Raw genomic sequence first — 22,308 nt, forward strand, 5'->3', positions numbered from 1 at the left:
TGAACTGAAATAGAATGGGTCAAAGAACATGCAAGGTGTGTGTGTGTGTGTGTGTGTGTGTGTGTGTGAGAAAGAGAAGGAGAGAATGTTCAAAGTGTGTGTGAAAGAGAAAAAGAATGTTTAAGATGTGTGTGTGAAGAGAGAGAGGAGTGTAGACATGAAACTGACAGCAGAAGTCATAAATCCAGATCTGCAGGGGTCATCAGCATCTGTCTGAGAGAACAAGAAAGAACTCCCACTAACACTGAGAAATGACATAGCCTACTTCCTGCCACACACACACACACACACACACACACACGCACGCATGCGCGCGCACACGTAATTTGGCCAACTTATTTTGCCTTCCAGATGGAGTGAAATTCAGGACTAATTGTGGTTTAGTTAATGAAGTGCTGTAGGGTGGGTGGAGGGGCTGTAGGGTGGGTGGAGGGGTTGTAGGGTGGGTGGGTGTTGGGGCTAACAGTGGAACCTCACAGCCCTCTGCACCATCTAACTTCACACTTCCACGTTATTTATTGTTCACACTGGACCATTCGCAGCAGTTACACTGAACGGGATCGGCAACGGAACAGTACGATAAAGAGAGGAAAAAAACATTCAAAAATCAAATATGCCACATGTTTAATGCTGCAGTCAGAATTTAACAGTATGGACTAGAGTTGCGTTCACGGAGTGTGCAGGTGGTTTGGCGGTGTGCACTCTGCCCCTGCACACTCATGGCTTTGTTTATTTGGTGCTTTGCTTTTCTTTGCTCCCGAGCTGGAATTAGCCTTTGTGCCGGCTTAGCCAGCAGCTCAGACGTCCCACGGTCCCACTGGTAAAACTGACCTGAGATCAGTTGTAGGTAGGTGACTCTGCACAGAACCCCACCCCCACCGCTGAAAAGATTTCATAGACCACACTGCCATCTAGAGTGAAGTGAAGAAATAGCACTTTGAATACAAGTCAGATTTTAAGGGGATGGTTGATCTTTTGTGCTGTATTTTGTGTTTTTGCAAGTTGCCAACAGTTCCCAGTTGTTGGTCTTGCAAAGTGATACAGAAAGGTGGTAATTTCTAAATTTATATCGTCATAGCATACAGTATACATAATGTACAATATACAAACGTGTCAATTTCTAAATTTATATCGTCATAATAGTATACGCTTTCTTTTTCTCCCTCTTTCCTTCCTTGTGTGCAGGTAAAGGGTTCTGTGATTGTCCGTTCTGTCCACTGTGTGTGTAGTGAGATATATGGCGCATACTGTATGAAGGGATTACATTGTAGTCAGATGTCATCTTAACAGGAACCACATGGTGGGGAATGGCTGCTAGGTTAAGCTATGCACCACTGTACCAGATTTATTGATCTGTCCAGGGTCCAGACCAACAGCAGCCTGGGATCCCAACTGGTGTAGAGCATAACTCAAACCTGAGCCCTTTACAAACCTTAATGAAAACTATACATTTAAAATAAGACGTATATATTCTTACTGTTACACTCTTGCTCTCTCTCTCTCTCTTTCTCACTCGTTCGTGTGTGCATGTGCACACACATATGCTTGTGCTTGCCCAGTCTGAAAAATGTAATTATATACAGGATATGATGTAATATCCTGTGCCAAACCATTAGGGTTTCACACAGGGTCCTGACCACTCACATACTCTCCTAAGTGTCCTCTACCTCACTGGCTCTTCACGGATTTCGTCAGGGGAGCACCTCCCTTCATCCGGTTAAGCCCCCAGACATCAGACGATTTCAGGGTGGCATGTTAAGCAAGAGAAGGAACGAGGGAGAGTCCACTGGTGGGCTCAGCAGGACCTCCTCCTGGTCTGCGCCCCGATCCGTCCCCTCTACCTTTAAGGTTTCCGCCGGGGTCCAGCCGACCCGCTGCACTGACTCACCTGCACAGGTGCAGGCCTCACCTGAACTCTCCCGTCTGCCGTGCCCTGCCTGGACGTACAATCCTCTGCAGCTGCAGCCCAGCAGCTGTGTTGCAGACAACACCAGCGCTCACCTGCGAGGCACATTTAGAGCTGCTCGGTGAAGTGCTGGTTACACCACGTGGGCCTGTGCATGTCTGTTAAACATTGTCTCACTCACACTTTGATAACTCACCCCTTTTCTCTGTGTGTGCATAATAGGGAGAAAGAGTGTTATCACTCTTTCTGAATATTTTCACTCCTATCCAAACCACCACCACAGACTCTCTGTGTCTGTGTGTGTGTGTGTGTGTAACAGAAAGAGAGAGAAAGGGAGAATGTGATTTTTGTGTGTGTGTTTGAGTGTGTGTTTTCATGCATGTGCTTTCTATGAAAGAAATGAAATGAAGTAACTGTAATGTGCATGTTTTGACACTGACTCCCAGTGAACCGACTCTTCCGCACGTGTTCTGGTGGAGGCGGTAGAGGTCATGTTGAGAGCTTCTAGCAGAAACAGATACACTCTTATCTCTGACAGCTACTCTACAACAAGTAAAACTCACACCCCTCACAGGACTGTTCCTTCACAAACCAACATCTGGCTCTCTTTCGTGTCTGTGTGTGTGTCTGAGACAGAAAGAGACATTAAAAGAGATTAAAATATCTTGTTAGGAAGTTCAGCCAGTTGTTTTGTGGCATGCACACACACACACACCGTGCTAAATAGCCACAAAGTTTATTTCTTCTTTTGTGTCCTAAATCTGTCCAGTCTAATTTTCCCATTAAAACTTCTGAAACGTGAACACGAGGGAGGCTTACTCACGTTGACACTGAGACGATGCTTCACTTTATCTTAATTTTACTGTCATTATACAAAGCCTATCTGCTGGTCTTTAGGTGCATTTAAGTAACACTAACAGGAAGGGAGGGCCAGGATCATAACAGTATGGAGGAGATTCCTGTGAGACTTGGTGGACAAACTGGTGAAGTGGTGTACGGAATCCTACACCACAGAAAAGGAGAGTAACGGATTCTTGCGATGGGCTGTGTGTTATCTGCTCTCTAGTAGTCAACAAAAAAACCTGCACTGTGCCGTGGTAGACCCCGATGTTCTGTAACTGTGTATCATTGTTTATTCAGCAGAATTTGTGACTCCTCGTGCAATTCTCACGGGCCATGACTGTGAAGTGACATGTGCAAGTGTGTGTGCAGAGCTCGGACTAGTCATCAGTGGCTGCAAAGGTAAGGGGTGTGCGCGCACACACACACACACACACACACACACACACACACACACACACACACACACACACACACACACACACAGACGCATACACACACACACACACACACACACACGCATACACAGACGCATACACACACACACACACACACACACGCATACACACACACACAGACACACACACACAGACGCATATACACACACACACACACACACACACACACACACACACACACACACACAGACGCATATACACACACACACACACACACACACAGACGCATATACACACACACACACACACACACAGACGCATATACACACACACACACACACACAGACGCATACACACACACACACACACACAGACGCATACACACACACACACACACACACACAGACGCATACACACACACACACACACACACAGACGCATATACACACACACACACACACAGACGCATATACACACACACACACAGACGCATACACACACACACACACACACACACACACACACAGACGCATATACACACACACACACACACACACACACACAGACGCATACACACACACACACACACACAGACGCACACACACACACACACACACACACACACACAGACGCACACACACAGACGCATACACACACACACACACACACAGACGCATACACACACACACACACGCACACACAGACGCATACACACACACACACACACACACAGACGCATACACACACACACACACACACACACACACACAGACGCATACACACACACACACACACACACACACACAGACGCATATACACACACACACACACACACACACACACACAGACGCATACACACACGCACACACACACACACGCATACACACACGCACACACACACAGACGCATACGCACACACACACACACACAGACGCATACGCACACGCACACACACACACACATACACAGACGCATACACACACACACACACACACACACAGACGCATACACACACACACACATACACACACACACACACAGACGCATACACACACACACACACACACACACAGACACATACACACACACACACAGATGCATACACACACGCACACACACACACACACACAGACACACACACACACACACACACACAGACACACACACACACACAGACGCATATACACACACACACAGACGCATACACACGCACACAGACGCATACACACGCACACACACACACACACAGACGCATATACACACACACACAGATGCATACACACACGCACACACGCATACACACACACACACAGACGCATACACACACGCACACACACACAGACGCATACACACAGACGCATACACACACACACACACACACACACACACACACACACACAGATGCATACACACACACACACACACACACACACACACACAGATGCATACACACACACACACACACACACACACACACACACAGATGCATACACACACACACAGACGCATACACACACACGCACTCATTGACATATACTTACACAAACACATGCACCCACACACAGAGAGAATGTTGAGTTGTTACCTAAAGGCCAGACTGGAACTCTTATCCATACTGAACAGAGCTGAACATTTTACACCATTTCACTGTAAAAGAACACCAATGTTAAAATAGATCAGTTAATGTGTGTGTGTGTGTGTGTGTACTCTCAGAGGGGCCATGCCTCATCCACTCTATGAATGGGGACCTGTTGCGGACTCTGGAGGGCCCTGAGGATTGTGTGTGTCCACGGCTGCTGCTGGCTTCCACAGAGGGCCACTGCGTCATCTACTATGACAGGGGCCACTTCTGCACATACAGCGTCAACGGCAAACTGCTGGGACACATGGAGGTGGACGACAGCATCAGGGTATGAGACAACCACACACACACACACACACACACAAACACGAGCCATAAAAAAACAAATTCATAATATCAGTATACAAAGTGCCCCCTGCAAAACACACACACACACACACACAGGCATGCAAAAAAGAGAACATATTCTAAGATGAATTCTAACATATTCATATTCTGAGAAAACAAAATGCACCAGGGTACGAGTCACACGCACATAGAAACAAACATTCCCAAAATAATAACATATCTGCATGGTGAAGCTTTCTGCCCAAATTTAATCCGTTTCCTCCACTACCTGTTCTGTCGTCAAAAACACAGAGGCCAGTCGCTTGGACTTGTGCCAAGTCTGTGTGTGTTTGTAAACAAGCAGGCGAGTTGGGGACCAGCCGTGCTGTAGTGCCTCCTGCAGATGGCTGCTGCCTACGTGTGCCTGCCTGCGTGTGCCTGCCTGCGTGTGCCTGCGTGGGCTTTTTCCGTGTCTGGCACAGTCTCTGGGCACGCTGCAATTTTCTGGAGTCCGTCTGCCCCCTCTCTCTCTCTCTCTCGGCGTCTCTCTCTCATGTATATAAATATATATCTCCCCCTCTACCTCTCTGTTCTTTCTGTCTGTCTCTGAGATAGTTGCTCTTTTGATCTCCAGTGTTACAACATGCCAGAGAAAGAGTGAGAGTGAGAGACTTTAAAAGTTCCCTAAGGGCGAGGTAGAGTGCGCGCGTGCGCGCGTGCGTGCGTGTCTGTGTGTGTGTGTGTGTGTGTGTGAGAGAATATCTAAGAGAAGTCATTCTGTGTGAGAGGCCACATTAGTCACCAGTGGGCCGTGCTCCAAGAAATCTACCAGCTCTTCTCTCTCTCGCTTTCCCTTTCCTGTAGGCCTGGGAAAATCCACAGAGTCCACACACACACACACACACACTCTCACACACACACACACACACACACACACACACACATCTACACACACACACACACACACACACACACACTCACATCTACGCACACACACACACACACACACACTCACATCTACGCATGCACACACACACACACACACACACACACACACACACACACACACACACACACACACACAGAGTAAGCCACACCTGTTTTCCATTTAGAAAGGGCAGCAGTAGGGGTGGGGCGTGTTCACCGTGCCACTGGAGTCCTGATTAGCTTCCTCCATGCGTCCTGCTTCTATTTGTTTTGGGTTCAGACTAACTGGGGAATGCTTCCTGCTCTGAAGCGTCCGCTCCTTTAGAGCGCTGGGGATCTGTTCGCCTGAGCTCATTTGCATAATGACTACTGGCTTTCCCAGCTTTGATTCATCATTGTCAGCTTTAGCGTTTTCAGGTGGAGTTTAGCTCCAGATGTTCATGGGAGCACTGCAAAAAAGTGTTATAGTTTGTTTGTTTGTTGTTCTGACAGTTTAAATACGCTACAGCCATTGTACTTTGACTTTCATTGCATAGTGCTTCAAGTAGATTATGCAGGGAGCTACACCGAGCTGTATTCATTCACACACACACAATATGTTCAGGTGTAATTTTTTCTCATAGTAGAGTTTGGCACCTTGCTGCACTGTAGGGGAAGCTGACTTAGTCATTCTAGAAATGGAAAGCTGATCTAAGGTCTGTGTGTGTGTGTGTGTCCGTGCGTGTGCGTGCGTGCGTGTGCGTGTGTGTGTGTGTGCGTGCGTGTGCGCGCGTGCGTGCGTGTGCGTGTGCGTGTGCGCGTGTGTGTGCGCGCGTGCGAGAGAGGAAGAGAGGGAGTTTGTGTCACCAACAGTAACATTTTTAGCAGATATTTTCTGAGCTCTCCACACATACAGGATTGATTGCATTAAAGTGTCTGTAAATCCTGTGGTCAGACAGAGCTTAGCTCAAAACAGACAGATCAGGATGAAAGAGTCTGTATAGTGTCTGCTGTCACCAGGGGCAACGGCGCTGTTTAGTGTTAGAAACTCACCGTATGTCTGATATGCGAGTTGCGGCAGCCATGCTGGTGTTTTTGAAGGAGAGATGAGATTTATACACTCAGCAAAACCCCAACTGGGCCTGAGCCGACCCCTATACCCCACCCCCACCCCCACCCCCACCCCCACCCCCATCTCCAAGAGGTTTTTTTTTTTCTGAACTGCTCCGTGGGGACTTTCACTCACTCTATTACTTGGCCTTTTTAGTTTAAAAGTTGACGAAAGAAAGAGACATCTTGAGTTATGACATACGATACCGTCAACCTTAAAAAAGGCTCGAAATTAAAGCCCTAACCGCTTCTGTGATTGACAGATTGTTGTTGGAATTAGCTCCTGTTTTTAATCTAAACAGATAGATACATACATAGAGTCATGGTGGTATGCATGAGCCCGTGCAGTGATTAATGGTAATTAGAAGTCTTTAGTGGAGTTCATTAACGCTGGGGAGCAGATGGAGCAGAAGGAGATGTGGGTGATGAAGCACTCTGTCACATGGCTAAGTTTAACCACCTCCATATATCTGACTGAAATGAAGTGCTTTGGGGCTTCCCACAATGTCATCCAGGCCCCAATTAAATACACATCACACAGAAATAAACAAATCAACAGATCATACACACACTCACATTCTTTCTGTAATGTGAAGCATCACGGCTGGTGATTTGGCAAACTAGTGTTTGTGTGATTATAACTTGCTGTTGTGGAGTGCAGTTTGGGGAGCATGCGCGCGTGTGTGTGTGTGTGTGTGTGTGTTAGATGATGAGTGGCTGAGTCAGCTCACCTCTATGACTTGGTCACAATGCCAGACCTAACCATTATTCTTTAATTGTCTATAAGAATTTTAGGTTTTGCATAGTTTGTATTTGGATAAGCAAAGGTTTAGAGTATTGAATAAATGTTTCTTTTTATACTTTTAATGAGCAAGAATTCTTCAGTTCTTAAGCAATTTCATAAACTTCACTTTGTATTGAATGTAATTAAACTAATTGTAAATATTTGCAGTTCTTATAATAATATTTATTGAAGAATTGTTGTTTAACAAACTCTAGCACTTATAGTTTTTCACTTATCATTGTTTAAGATAGACCTTATGTATTTTCTGGATCTGGAGCTTGGGTACATTCTCTCCAGAGATGCTCTATCGACTTGGCTGGGCCGCTTTAGGACCCATATGCTGTGGGTCGTGGTCTTGGAGAAATCTAAACCTTTGCCTCAGCCTGAAATCTTGGGCACTTTGGAAAAGGTTTTCATACAGGATGATTTACATTCTCATGCATCCATATTTCCCTCCATCCCGACTAGTCTCCCAGTGTGTGTCGCAGAAAAACATTCCCTCTGCACACTGCTGTTTGGGACTATAGGGATGGTAATAATGACGTGATGCTCAGTGCCTGGCTTCCTTCACACACACACTGCTGGGAACGGTGGCCAAATAGTTCAGTCTTCATTTCATCAGACCGGAAGATCTTGCTTCTCATGCTCTGGCAGTTGTTCAGGTGTCGTTTGGCAAACTCTGAGTTGGCTCTGAAGTGCTCTGAGGAATGCTGTCTTTCTGGAAGGTTCTCCCATCTCCATCAGAGAACTCTGGATCTCATTCATAGTGACCATGGGGTTCCTGGTTACCTGACTGACTGAGCCCTTTCATCTCCAATTACTAAGTCTGTCAAGCGGCCACGTTTAAGAAAGCTGCCGGTGGTTCCAAGCTGCTTCCGTTTGGGAATGTTGGGGATGGTGGAGGCTACGGTGCTCCTGGACACGTGTTCTTCCACTACTGCACTTGTTTTTTTTGTGTCATATCTGTGCGTCAACATAGGCCTGTCTTTGCGTTCGTTCTCACCATTAACGGTAAGGTTTCATGTAGACGTGCGTGTGCCTTGCCTAGTTATGTCCAAACAATTCGATTAAATACAGCTGGACTCCAGAGCAGTCGTAGACACACTCCAGGGAATTCAACTATGAGTGTCGTAACAAAGGGTCTGAAAACGTGTGTAAATGCAATATCTCAGTCTTTTATTCTTAATACATCTACAAAACGTTTTGCTTCGTCATAACATACTGCGTTTTGTGTGTTAATGGAAGAGAATAAAAATTAGTTGAATCCATTTGATTGCGTTTGAAACGTATCAAAATGTGGACAGTTTGACAGGCCCGAAAAACATTTAGACTGTAGTAGTATATATAGCATATAGTGAATACTGTCTAGTACTCTATAGTGCGCCATGTGTAGTGTGTGTAGAGAGCATTTGATATATATTATGGATTGCGCAGCAAATAAGCATGAGTGATGTGAGAGTTTCAGTGGGTTTGGTCTAGTGAATAAGAGGGCTCATGTACGTTTGCTGTAGTATTTTATCTTTGTTTCCTGGGGGACTCTTAAAAGTGTAGCACAGCACACTGATCGGAGGAAGAGCAGATGAGAGGGTAGGCCACCACTGACCTCCCCTGGAATCCACCACAGCCAAGAGAGTCCAGCTCAAAGCGTTCTGATTGGCTGGGCCAGGGGGTTCCCTCTTTGAGAGTACACACAGACACAATGGCAGCCCAGGTCTCAGCCTAGCACATCCATCACCCTCCACACTGCCCTTCCTCCTCAAGGCGAGAAGCACTTACTAATCATCATCATCATCATCATCATCAGCGCTGCAGCCTGCGTGCTGTATAGCAGGGATTTATGATCGGGCAACATCAAAGCCCACTGAATCTTCTGGGTTCCTCTTAAGATGTAGCAAGTTGTATGTCCAACACATGTGCAACATGGATTAGAGAGTATTGCTGCAGTGTGTGCGCAGGGCCTCGGGCCGTGCGTTCCTCACAGCATAGTCTGAGCAGCAGGCCCGTCTAGCTTTTCCCCCCACACGTGTTGGGGGATTTTGCTCACAAAGGCAGAGTGAAACAAGCCTATACTTCGCATGCCATATCTCCTCTTGCTGAACACATGGAACTTGTAGCTATAAGATATATAGATCAGTGTGTTTAAATTGTCACACATGACTACCCTTGTGATATGTTCTTTGTGGAGTATTGTACAGTACAGTGGAGATAGCTGCGATTGGCTGCCACACCCACTAAGGAGCATAGGCTGACAGGACAGTCTGCAGAGCCCATGTGATGCAAATGACTCGGCACGCAGTGGCCTGAGTGGATCCCAGCGTTTCGTAAGAACAGTGCCCTCTGCTGGTGCCGTGGAGCGCTGTGGCTTTCTGTGGCAATTGGTGTGTGGTTTGCTGTGAAATGGGTCACACAGTGGCCAGTGACTGCCATTTAAGCTTCCTGTGCGCTAATGTTCTGTATTAACGCTGTAATAAAGCGGGCCTAGTGATAGCAAGCCAGTAATGAGGACGAACAAATGTGTTATACTCAAGCAAACCGATGTTTCTCTTTCTGGATACCATATTTTTAAGGCACCAGAACCTCAGACCCTGTGTGCTACACCATTAGTTAGCTTGAAAACCAGCAGCAAACAGAGACTCATAGTGACTTCAGTACATCAGTACATCAGCAGGTTTAATGTCACTTTAGTACATGAACAGATTATCTATCTGAGTAGTACAGGTAGATGTACAACAATACTGATGGACACTGTATTTTATGGCACTACCAAAATGTACATTTTGCTGACACTTTATGACTGAATACAACGTGATCCATTGAGGGTTAAGGGTCTTGCTCAATGGCCCAATAGTGGCAACCTGGCAGTGGTGAACTGGCAACCTTCTGATTACTAGTCCAGTACCTTAACCACTGAGCTGCCAAGAAATAGAAATAAAATCAGCAATCTCAGAGTGAGGATTGGGCAGGCTCAACCCTGCTGAAGCCCTAACAGCACATACACACACACATAAACAAACAAACAAACACAAAAACAAAAAGAAAATGTATATATACACACTTAAATCCCACTGTGAAGCGTCTGAGGTTTACACGCAGCGTCCAGCTGTTCTCTTTCTCTGGTTAGATTAACGTAGCTGGCTAGCAGCTGGTTTTTGCTCACACACAGCAGTGCGATGGCAGCCAGCAGGATGAGACACAGCAGGGCCAGCCACACCACCGACACCCTGCACTGGCATCTTGGAGGGGGGAGGACAGCTCCCTGCCCTGAAAAGAAACGCAGTGTTAGGGGTTTTACTGGGGACATGGGCTTTCACCTTGTGTTTGATTTGATAGTTAGAAGCTAATCATAACCTAAAGAATAAATGATACGATACAGCACCGATGAGGATGGATGACTAAAATGTACACATTTAAGTAAATATACAAAAATGAGTGTGTTTACAGATTAATTAAGTTGGGAAGTGTTCAAATCCACTTTAACATGACCTGTCAAACATAATCTAAATCTCTAAGTGCCATTTGAAATGATGAATATTAAAATTCCGTGTTCACCCCTGTACTCACACCAGTACATAACCCTGTACTCACCCCAGTATCTATCCCTGTGTTCACCCCTGTACTCACCCCAGTACCTACCCCTGTGTTCACCCCTGTACTCACACCAGTACATAACCCTGTGTTCACCCCTGTACTCACGCCAGTACATAACCCTGTGTTCACCCCTGTACTCACCCCAGTACATAACCCTGTATTCACCCCTGTACTCACCCCAGTATCTATCCCTGTGTTCACCCCTGTACTCACCCCAGTACCTACCCCTGTTCACCCCTGTACTCACACCAGTACATAACCCTGTGTTCACCCCTGTACTCACCCCAGTACCTACCCCTGTGTTCACCCCTGTACTCACCCCAGTACATAGCCCTGTATTCACCCCTGTACTCACCCCAGTACATAGCCCTGTGTTCACCCCTGTACTCACCCCAGTACATACCCCTGTATTCACCCCTGTACTCACCCCAGTACATATCCCTGTGTTCACCCCTGTACTCACCCCAGTACCTACCCCTGTGTTCACCCCTGTACTCACCCCAGTACATACCCCTGTACTCACCCCAGTATCTATCCCTGTGTTCACCCCTGTACTCACCCCAGTACCTACCCCTGTTCACCCCTGTACTCACACCAGTACATAACCCTGTATTCACCCCTGTACTCACCCCAGTACCTACCCCTGTGTTCACCCCTGTACTCACCCCAGTACATAGCCCTGTATTCACCCCTGTACTCACCCCAGTATCTATCCCTGTGTTCACCCCTGTATTCACCCCAGTACATACCCCTGTATTCACCCCTGTACTCACCCCAGTATCTATCCCTGTGTTCACCCCTGTACTCACGCCAGTACCTACCCGTGTTCACCCCTGTACTCACCCCAGTATCTATCCCTGTGTTCACCCCTGTACTCACGCCAGTACCTACCCCTGTGTTCACCCCTGTACTCACACCAGTACCTAACCCTGTATTCACCCCTGTACTCACCCCAGTACATACCCCTGTATTCACCCCTGTACTCACCCCAGTATCTATCCCTGTGTTCACCCCTGTACTGACCCCAGTATCTATCCCTGTGTTCACCCCTGTACTCACGCCAGTACCTACCCGTGTTCACCCCTGTACTCACGCCAGTACCTACCCGTGTTCACCCCTGTACTCACGCCAGTACATAACCCTGTACTCACGCCAATACCTATCCCTGTGTTCACCCCTGTACTCACACCAGTACATAACTCTGTATTCACCCCTGTACTCACGCCAATACCTATCCCTGTGTTCACCCCTGTACTCACGCCAGTACATACCCCTGTGTTCACCCCTGTACTCACGCCAGTACCTACCCCTGTGTTCACCCCTGTACTCACGCCAGTACATACCCCTGTGTTCACCCCTGTACTCACGCCAGTACATACCCCTGTGTTCACCCCTGTACTCAAGCCAGTACATACCCCTGTGTTCACCCCTGTACTCAAGCCAGTACATACCCCTGTGTTCACCCCTGTACTCACGCCAGTACATACCCTTGTGTTTACCCCTGTGTTCACCCCTGTACTCACACCAGTACATACCCCTGTACTCACACCAGTACATACCCCTGTACTCACACCAGTACATACCCCTGTGTTCACCCCTGTACTCAAGCCAGTACATAACCCTGTATTCACCCCTGTACTCACGCTAGTACCTATCCCTGTGTTCACCCCTGTACTGACCCCAGTATCTATCCCTGTGTTCACCCCTGTACTCACGCCAGTACCTACCCGTATTCACCCCTGTACTCACGCCAGTACCTACCCGTGTTCACCCCTGTACTCACGCCAGTACATAACCCTGTACTCACGCCAATACCTATCCCTGTGTTCACCCCTGTACTCACACCAGTACATAACCCTGTATTCACCCCTGTACTCACGCCAATACCTATCCCTGTGTTCACCCCTGTACTCACGCCAGTACATACCCCTGTGTTCACCCCTGTACTCACGCCAGTACCTATCCCTGTGTTCACCCCTGTACTCACGCCAGTACATACCCCTGTGTTCACCCCTGTACTCAAGCCAGTACATACCCCTGTGTTCACCCCTGTACTCAAGCCAGTACATACCCCTGTGTTCACCCCTGTACTCACGCCAGTACATACCCTTGTGTTTACCCCTGTGTTCACCCCTGTACTCACACCAGTACATACCCCTGTACTCACACCAGTACATACCCCTGTACTCACACCAGTACATACCCCTGTGTTCACCCCTGTACTCAAGCCAGTACATAACCCTGTATTCACCCCTGTACTCACGCTAGTACCTATCCCTGTGTTCACCCCTGTACTCAAGCCAATACATACCCCTGTGTTCACCCCTGTACTCACACCAGTACCTATCCCTGTGTTCACCCCTGTACTCACGCTAGTACCTATCCCTGTGTTCACCCCTGTACTCACGCCAGTACATACCGCTGTGTTCACCCCTGTACTCACACCAGTACATACCCCTGTGTTCACCCCTGTACTCACACCAGTACATACCCCTGTACTCACGCTAGTACATACCCCTGTGTTCACCCCTGTGCTCATGCCAGTACATAACCGTGTTTACCCCTGTACTCACGCTAGTACCTATCCGTGTGTTCACCCCTGTATTCACGCCCGTACCTATCCCTGTGTTCACCCCTGTACTCATGCCAGTACCTATCCCTGTGTTCACCCCTGTACTCACGCCAGTCCATACCCCTGTGTTCACCCCTGTACTCACGCCAGTACATACCGCTGTGTTCACCCCTGTACTCACCCCAGTACATACCCGTGTTCACCCCTGTACTCACGCCAGTACATACCCCTGTGTTCACCCCTGTACTCACCCCAGTACATACCCCTGTGTTCACCCCTGTACTCACACCAGTACATACCCCTGTACTCACACCAGTACATACCCCTGTGTTCACCCCTGTACTCACACCAGTACATACCCCTGTGTTCACCCCTGTACTCATGCCAGTACCTACCGCTGTGTTCACCCCTGTACTCACACCAGTACATACCCCTCTACTCACACCAGTACATACCCCTGTGTTCACCCCTGTACTCAAGCCAGTACATAACCCTGTATTCACCCCTGTACTCACGCTAGTACCTATCCCTGTGTTCACTCCTGTACTCACGCCAGTACATACCCCTGTGTTCACCCCTGTACTCACGCCAGTACATACCCCTGTGTTCACCCCTGTACTCACGTATTTACCGTATTGTAGATGTTCTGGGTCGCTGTCTGTCTGTGTGTAAGGAAGGTTGGCATATGGGCCTTCACCATAAAAACAGACATATGTGCCTTGATCTGAAAATCTTGATCTGAAAATCTCTTCCTGGTTTAGTTCCACAGGGAAGTAGTTCTGCATATTTTTTCCTGGCTCTTTTGAGCCTGACTCAGGACTACTGCATGAAACACGCGCTGCTGCTGCTGGGTGGAGTGTCTCTCTGGTGCTGGGTGGAGCGGTTCTGGTGCTGCTAGGTGGAGCGTCTCTCTGTTGCTGGGTGCAGCGGCTCTCTGGTGCTGCTAGGTGGAGCGTCTCTGGTGCTGCTGCTGGGTGAAGCAGCTCTTTCTGGTGCTGACGGGTGTAGCAGCTGGGTGTAGCTACAGAAGTGTGCTGCAGCTTTTTGCCCTGACTTAGAATCCCACCTCCTCCAGCTGGGCCCCTGTGCCCTCTATGTTCAGCCAGGAAGTGATGAATCTGGCCACAAGACTGTACAAATATGTAATATGTCAATATTTCAGGATTACATCTTTTATTTATATTACATATTATATTTGCAATACATGCCTGTCTAATTCATCAGTGGCTATACAGATAGGTGAACTACAAACATGGTACACACAGTTTTAATGCCGTAATATCTCTAACTGTGACTAGTGTTAATGTTAATAATCGACTGTGCTGTCAGAGCTTGACTGGTTCGTTCTCTGCATGGCTTGGCAGAATTCCCCTCATGGTTTTGAGGCCGCGCTGTTAGCGTGTCAGAGCTCCTCTCACTCTGCCGCTAGTGTTTCCATGTCCTAGTTAATTTTGTTCACACTAATGAACCTTTACCACAGTTTCTGGGTCAAAGCAAGCGCTAAACTCAAATCATGTCACACTTTCTCTCTCTGTGTGTGTGTCTGTGTGTGTGTGCGTGTGTGTATGTATGTGTGTCCGTGTGCGCGTGTGTATATATGCGTGTGCGTGTGTGTATATATGTGTGTGTGTATGTGCGTGTGTATGTGTGTGTGCGTGTGTATGTGTATGTGTGTATGTGTGTGTGTGCGTGTGTGTGTGTGTATGTGTGTGCGTATGTGTGTGTATATGTATGTGTGTGTGTGTGTGTATATGTGTGTGTATGTATGTGTGTGCGTGCGTGTGTGTATATGTGTGTGTATATATGTGTGCGTATGTGTGTGTATATATGTGTGTATGTATATGTGTGTGTGTGTGTCTATATGTGTGTGTATGTGTGTGTGTCTATATATGTGTGTGTGTGTATATATGTGTGTGTGTGTGTGTGTATGTATGTATATGTGTGTGTGTGTGTGTGTGTATGTATATGTGTGTGTATATGTGTGTGTGTGTGTGTATGTGTGTGTGTATGTATATATGTGTGCGTATGTGTATGTGTGTGCGTATGTGTATGTGTATATATATGTGTGTTTGTGTGTGTGTGTTCTATAGGCGATGCTGTTGAGTAAAGATGGGCAGTACCTGCTCTGTGGTGGAGATGGAGGAGTGCTGTCTGTCTGGCAAGTTCACGACCTCAAGCAGCTGTTCAGCTACCCGGGCTGTGACGCAGCTATCCGCTCCATGGCCATGTCCAATGACCAAAGGTAGGACACGCTCTTGAATGTCACCTGACCACAGACCTGCTGCTGCCCCCTGAACAGAACATCTCACACACACACACACACACACACACACACACCACGGTGCAGTCGCAATGCAATGTATTAGTCTGGGCTGTTCTACCAATCAGTACCAGATAAGGCAGACACAGCTGTAGGCCACATAGCAGTGCTGAAGTGAAGCCCCACACCAGTGCTGACTTTCAGACGTGTGATGCAGGTGGCTTTACTGGCATGGAGGGAACGGTCATTCATAAAAGAGAGCGGCAGAATCCTGTCTATAATCGTATCCAAGGAAACAAAAGAAAAGAAAACGTGCAAAAAGATAATTCATGTACGTGCATACATATTGTACTGGTTGACGAAACACGTCGTCTTTCTCTGTCCTGTTTTTCTGCAGATGCATCATCACTGGTATGGCGTCTGGCAGTATAGTTCTTTTCTATAATGACTTTAACAGATGGCATCACGAATACCAGACCCGATACTAATACGGTGACCATGGCGACAGAACATGCAGAGGGGGGTGCTAACTAATACTGCCAGAGCACCACTGAATACTGAGCACTGAATGTATTCTGACTATTCAAATAAGCATAGCTATTTTTAAGAAAAAGGGCATTGCTATATTTTGTATATCTTATTACATTTCTTATCTTAGGAAGGGGTTATATACCTAGTGTTGGGCGGAGTGATTTAAAACAATCTATTTTTAGCTGTAAAGATCTATTTTCACCTCAGCCCTAATGACAATGATGGGTTTAAGAGGTTAATAGCTAGCAAATATATTTACACCTACTGTCCATATATAGAGTCCATATATTTGTGATTTCTGGGTGAGTGATTTTGTTTTCCCCTGATGCTGTGACTATTTTGAGGATGCTTCTGTAAGCCTGATCTTCAGTGTGTAAACTCCCTAAAGTCTATAACATGACACAACAATTAGTCATGGAAAAAAGCTACTGAGCAAAATTGTGTGTCCTCCAGCATAAATAGCTGCCTGTTTTCTCATTCACAGTATAGGAGCTCCAGTTTTAAATATGGGCTTGCTTGTACAAGACTGCGTTTTGACACGAGAGCGTTTGTTTTGAAGATTCCATTAAGACTCTTGTGTGTAACCTGTGTAAATGGTGATTATCTATTCACATCAAATGGGCCATCAACGTAAACATGTTTACCTCTGCGTGTCAACCAAAGGGCTGAAATTCGCATGAGAAAAATCAGTAATGTTGGTTTAGATTGTGTTGTGACCCACTATAAGGGGTCGACTTTGTTTTTGGGGACTAGCAGGGTGCAACATATTTGCAAGAAATATTTTATCATTTGTGTTTGTATTCTTCTTTTCTTGAGCTCCAAACCTATAAATGTACCAGCTGTCCAAGACTGTTCTGGGGTGTTTTTGTTTTTTTCAAATGTAGTCGCGTGTGTTCTGAGGCCCGAGCAGGAAGTGAAGTCATGTTTGACCATTCCCCAACAGAGGAGGCTCAGGTGCAAGCTCGCTGATTTCATGGTGTGGTGCAGACAGTCCTGAGGACATGTTCAGAGTGCACAAGGTCACCTTGGGGTGCCACACCTGGTTCAGATAATTACCCAGACTTCCATGCGCCGAATCAGGAGTGTGAGGGCAGGCCAGTGGATGCTCAGAACTGGGGACATCTCTCACCACACCTCCACCTGGGTATAAGTGTGCACTGTTTGATTAGAATAGACCTGTGCGGGTCTGAGATGTAGACTTACATAGGTGTAACAGGTCTGCTTGCACACACGTGGGCTTCCTCACATGTCCGCAACCTTGCTGCCCATCTGCAGGGGACAGCGGTAAAACAAAGTGAACCTTGTGAGATTGAGATGCGATCCACTGGGGGCAGAGTTACACCTGCTGTGGCAACAACAAGGATAGCTACTAATTCTGATTGGTTGGTTTTGTTTTTTTGTTTTTTCCCCTCTTAATTAGCTTTCCTATTCTTCTTTTTAAGTTTTGTTGTTTGACTCAAATGGCAATCAGAGTGGAATGTGTGTGACAAATTCTAATAATAAAATGGAGTTTTGTACCTGAAAGTGATTTCAATTCTGGTCATTTGTTCTTGTGAAAGAGGCAACGTGTAAGACAAATTAATAATATAGAAATGAAATGAAAAAAATCTCTCATCCCTCTTTACAGAAAGCTACTTTACAGAGTTGACCAAGCCCAGCTAACAGATTCTCCAAGTTACAGCCAACAAACTTTGAACAAGGTTTACTTCCAGTGATGTGTAATTCCATTATCCCAGTAATAATTCATTACACAATTCAGATAGCCACAGATTTGGCTTCTCTTTTGGTTTTTGTTGTTTTGTTTTCACAAATAGATTAAGAAGTATTGGAATGACTGAAAAAATGCATTATTTAATAAATTAGATGATGAAGTAGAAATTAAATACATCAAATTGACATTAAAAGTTGCATATATATATATATATATATAGTGAAGTAATTTATAATATTTTCACATGACGGCTTGATTAATTTATTATGATGATTCAAATCCAGTTATTTTTTGTGGATTTTTTTCGTTTTGACGGCTGGTCTGCAGTGGTTAATGTTGTCTTAATGAGGCGCTATAACTGCATAAAGTCGTTTCACATAAGAAAATCAGAAAATAGTCTGTCTTCCGCCACAAGATGGCAGCATTGTGACTGAAAGCAGGCCAAAGCATTTAACCAGAACAGCTAGGAAGTAAATACGGGTTAGATACGAAGCAGCCCATGGACTTGGCATGTAACTCACTCACACACCCGTAGCTGTCTTTGTTATAACAGGAATAACTATTTCAGATTGTAAAAGACATGGCAAAAATACAATGAACAATTATTTTTAATGTTTCTAAGGAAACAAGTGAAATGAACTATTCCAGAAAATTCCACATTATGAAGTATCAAGCAACCTTTCCTTTTGTCAGTAAATGCATTCTATTCTATTCTTTATGTTAAGTTTACTTTAAAAAAAACCCTTTTGTTCCGTACGCTACGCATTTTTAAAACCCATTTTGCAACTTTATTCTTCTTTGGTGCGTGATTTGCACCAAATGATCAGTAGGTAATTGGTGCCCTCTTCTGAGTGCTAGAGGAACGAGCAGGTAACGGGGTTGCCGTAAGTCTGAGAACAAACTAGACCCGCACTGCATAATGTGAAGACTGCAGTTTAAAAAACGCCTACCGATCGCAGCCTGATCCTTACACATGTACTACACTGGCCTTGCAATGCCACTATTGTCCACCAGATGTCACTCACAGCAGATCACTTTTCACTAAAATTTAAACCATATTTATTCTTTGCATTCAACTTTTAAGATTAATTACTTATTAAATTCTATATATATATATATATATATATATATATATATATATATATATATATTAGTGCCAAGTGCCAACTATGACTCAAAGTGCTGATGCTTCAGTTTAAATTTAGGTGACATTAATCACTTATTTTGCTTATTTGTTTTTGGTTGACCCTCCACACAGGGACAGCAGCATATCTAATTATACCCCAACCAACGGTTGATCATTTGAAGTTAAAAATTAGGAAAAAAACAACAGTTGCATCCATAATATATGAACAATGCAGGCATAAAGAGTCCTAATTAAATATCCACCTGTGGATGTTTTTTGCCACATCCCTTACAATACGTCAATAACCAGAAACTATTCAACCGTATGTTGGTGTCAGGCATACCAATATCGTGGCCTGGCAACCTGCGGTGTCTATCCCTCTCAGATAGTTTGCTCATAATGTTATGAGTTGATTCTGTAATGTTTTGTGTTCATTCTGAAAGAAAATGGTTTCCCCATCTTCATGGTTGCCATCATTGCCTCACAGATATCGTTTGATATGCACAGAAAGCCATATTTCAGTAAAATGTTATTTTTCAACTCCGTTGCTGCAGTATAACATATGCTCGGTCCTCACATAGTATACGGACGTTCAGGGCCATTCGATTTTGTTACACACAAGTTAACTATCGTTTAAGTACATGATCCTAGTCAAATGTTACCATCATGGGTCTTGCATTAATGATCTGTTAAATTTTTTCTGAATCTGTAAAGAAGTACTTTAGTAGTACATTAACAAAATGTGGCCTAGATGCATAGATTAAAGCTCAATGCTGCCAATAAATCGTCAATATTCAATATCAACACTGTTTGTACTGGCTACTGTGTCCGGGTGCTTTAGACCTATACTTCTGAAAGTCAAATATTCTCAAAAGGGTACCTGTGGCTCAGTGGTATGAGCACTGCCTTGTGGGTGTGGTGGTTGCTCAGTTGAATCCCAGCCAGGGCTCTCTAGGATCCAATCACAGGAGCTGAGTTGTCTGCAGGGTGTAATGTGACCTTGGTGGGCAACAACCATCCTCCCCCTGGATCTCTGGGCTGGTCACCAGCAGGGTTGTACAACCAAAAACAGGAATGTTTTTGTAAAGTTACCCCTTTCCCCCACAGTTTTAAAAACAGTAACTTTTGCATCCATCCTAAGCCTCACTCTCTTCATCTACCTTTTGTCCAGGCTTGAAACAGGTGGAGAGAGAGCGCAAACACAAGCTATCAGACACATTATCTAACTTGTACACAGACAAGGCTGGTTTTGAAGCAGGAACCTCATGGTGATGAGGCAAAGCTTTTACCACAAAGCTTTTTTTTTTTTTTTGGGGGGGGGGGGGGTTTGTCTTACAAAATAATAACCATGCATATCATACAGGAGACCTATACAACCCCCAAGTGCACCATGCTACACCAGTAAGAGTCGTTGGACAACTCCAAACATTACATTTGTACCTCTGTACTGAGACTGAAACTAAGCTACATCTAGGAACTTCACAAGCCTTTTCTTTAATTCTTAACTCTTCTGCCTTCTTAGATATATGGTGATTTATACAAGATCAGTAGCACAGCTGTCTTTACCCTCAGAGAAGTGAAAATTACCTTAAAGCCTATGGACCATCAAGATATCAAAGTGAAATGTACAGCATGGAATTTTCTGTTATACAACAGTTTCAGGTATGCATTCACTGTATCGGACACTTCCGCCTTTAGAAGGGCCGAGATGCCCAGTGTTCTATGCAGGTGGAGCAACGCCTCATACCTGTTTCCACCCGCAGTGGAAGGAGACGGGTGGTGTATTTAGACCTCATGGTTTATGGATGAATGCAAGCTTGCTTTCTGGTGCAGTAACCTTGTCTACCACAGTCATCTCTTCATGGCAGTGGAATCAAAGAGCCAACCCTCTTCATAATCTTCTCCACACACACTACTTGCCATTTCCTTCATACGTGGCTGGCACATTTGGGCATCTCTGTTTCAGTAAGTGATTTGTCCATGCTGGTATCTCCCCACTGGTTGCCTGGAAACAGTGTGTGGACAATAATAGTGCTAATGTTCAACCTTGGGTGTATTGTATTTAACTTGAACAAAGATGTAACAAAATATGTAATTTCCTAAAAGAGTTTGTAAAGTTCCTCTGTACATGATCCTTTTGATTCACCTGGACTATGATGGGCCACACAGGAAGAGTGTTTCCAGAGGTGCACACAGAGGACCCATTACTGAGTCTTCTAAAAATGTCAGTGGCAAACAGCCAATACAAAAGTAAAAACCCTGATTTTGATCCGTGTTTCTGTCTACTAAATGTAATCAATTGTGATGGCCAGGTACATTGTAGATGAGTGTCTACGTCTACTTCAGGAACAATATTTGATTGTTCATCTGTTTAATTGCTGTTAAAGTTCTCATGACACATTTTCTCCCAACTCCAAATCATAAATCTGCACAACATCCTAGAGTCTATCAAGGATAAAGAAAAAAAAAAAAAAGAAAAAAAAAAAAGCATTTTTGTCGCCATCTAGAGCCCGTTGTGTCTCATGACACTTTACTTACATAATGTGATATTTAATACATTTCTTATTGTATTTTCAAATTGACATCTGCATTTCTTCACTCTAATATACATATAATGGTGTCACTCAAGAGCCCTGCCAATGACAAAACTGTTTCTACTCAGGAACC

The 22,308-nt window shown here is 45.3% G+C and overlaps 1 protein-coding gene across 6 annotated transcripts in view; it reads left to right on the forward strand.

The window, feature by feature from the left end:
• Window positions 1–18,328, forward strand: part of lrba (LPS responsive beige-like anchor protein) — a 191,063-nt gene extending 172,735 nt beyond the window's left edge. For 4 of the 6 annotated variants that reach the window (XM_035530261.1, XM_035530265.1, XM_035530266.1 and 1 more), the window contains exons 53-56: window positions 3,047–3,148; window positions 4,858–5,054; window positions 16,104–16,255; window positions 16,671–18,328. In XM_035530261.1, coding sequence (XP_035386154.1) covers window positions 3,047–3,148; window positions 4,858–5,054; window positions 16,104–16,255; window positions 16,671–16,761 — 542 coding nt within the window. In that variant the 3' untranslated portion in view covers window positions 16,762–18,328. The remainder of the gene's footprint in view (window positions 1–3,046; window positions 3,149–4,857; window positions 5,055–16,103; window positions 16,256–16,670) is intronic. The other 2 variants (XM_035530262.1, XM_035530264.1) reach the window with 1 other exon arrangement.
• The last annotated feature ends 3,980 nt before the right edge of the window (window positions 18,329–22,308 follow it).

This window comes from Electrophorus electricus, chromosome 9 (genome assembly GCF_013358815.1).
Source record: "Electrophorus electricus isolate fEleEle1 chromosome 9, fEleEle1.pri, whole genome shotgun sequence".
Classification (NCBI taxonomy): Eukaryota; Metazoa; Chordata; class Actinopteri; order Gymnotiformes; family Gymnotidae; genus Electrophorus; species Electrophorus electricus.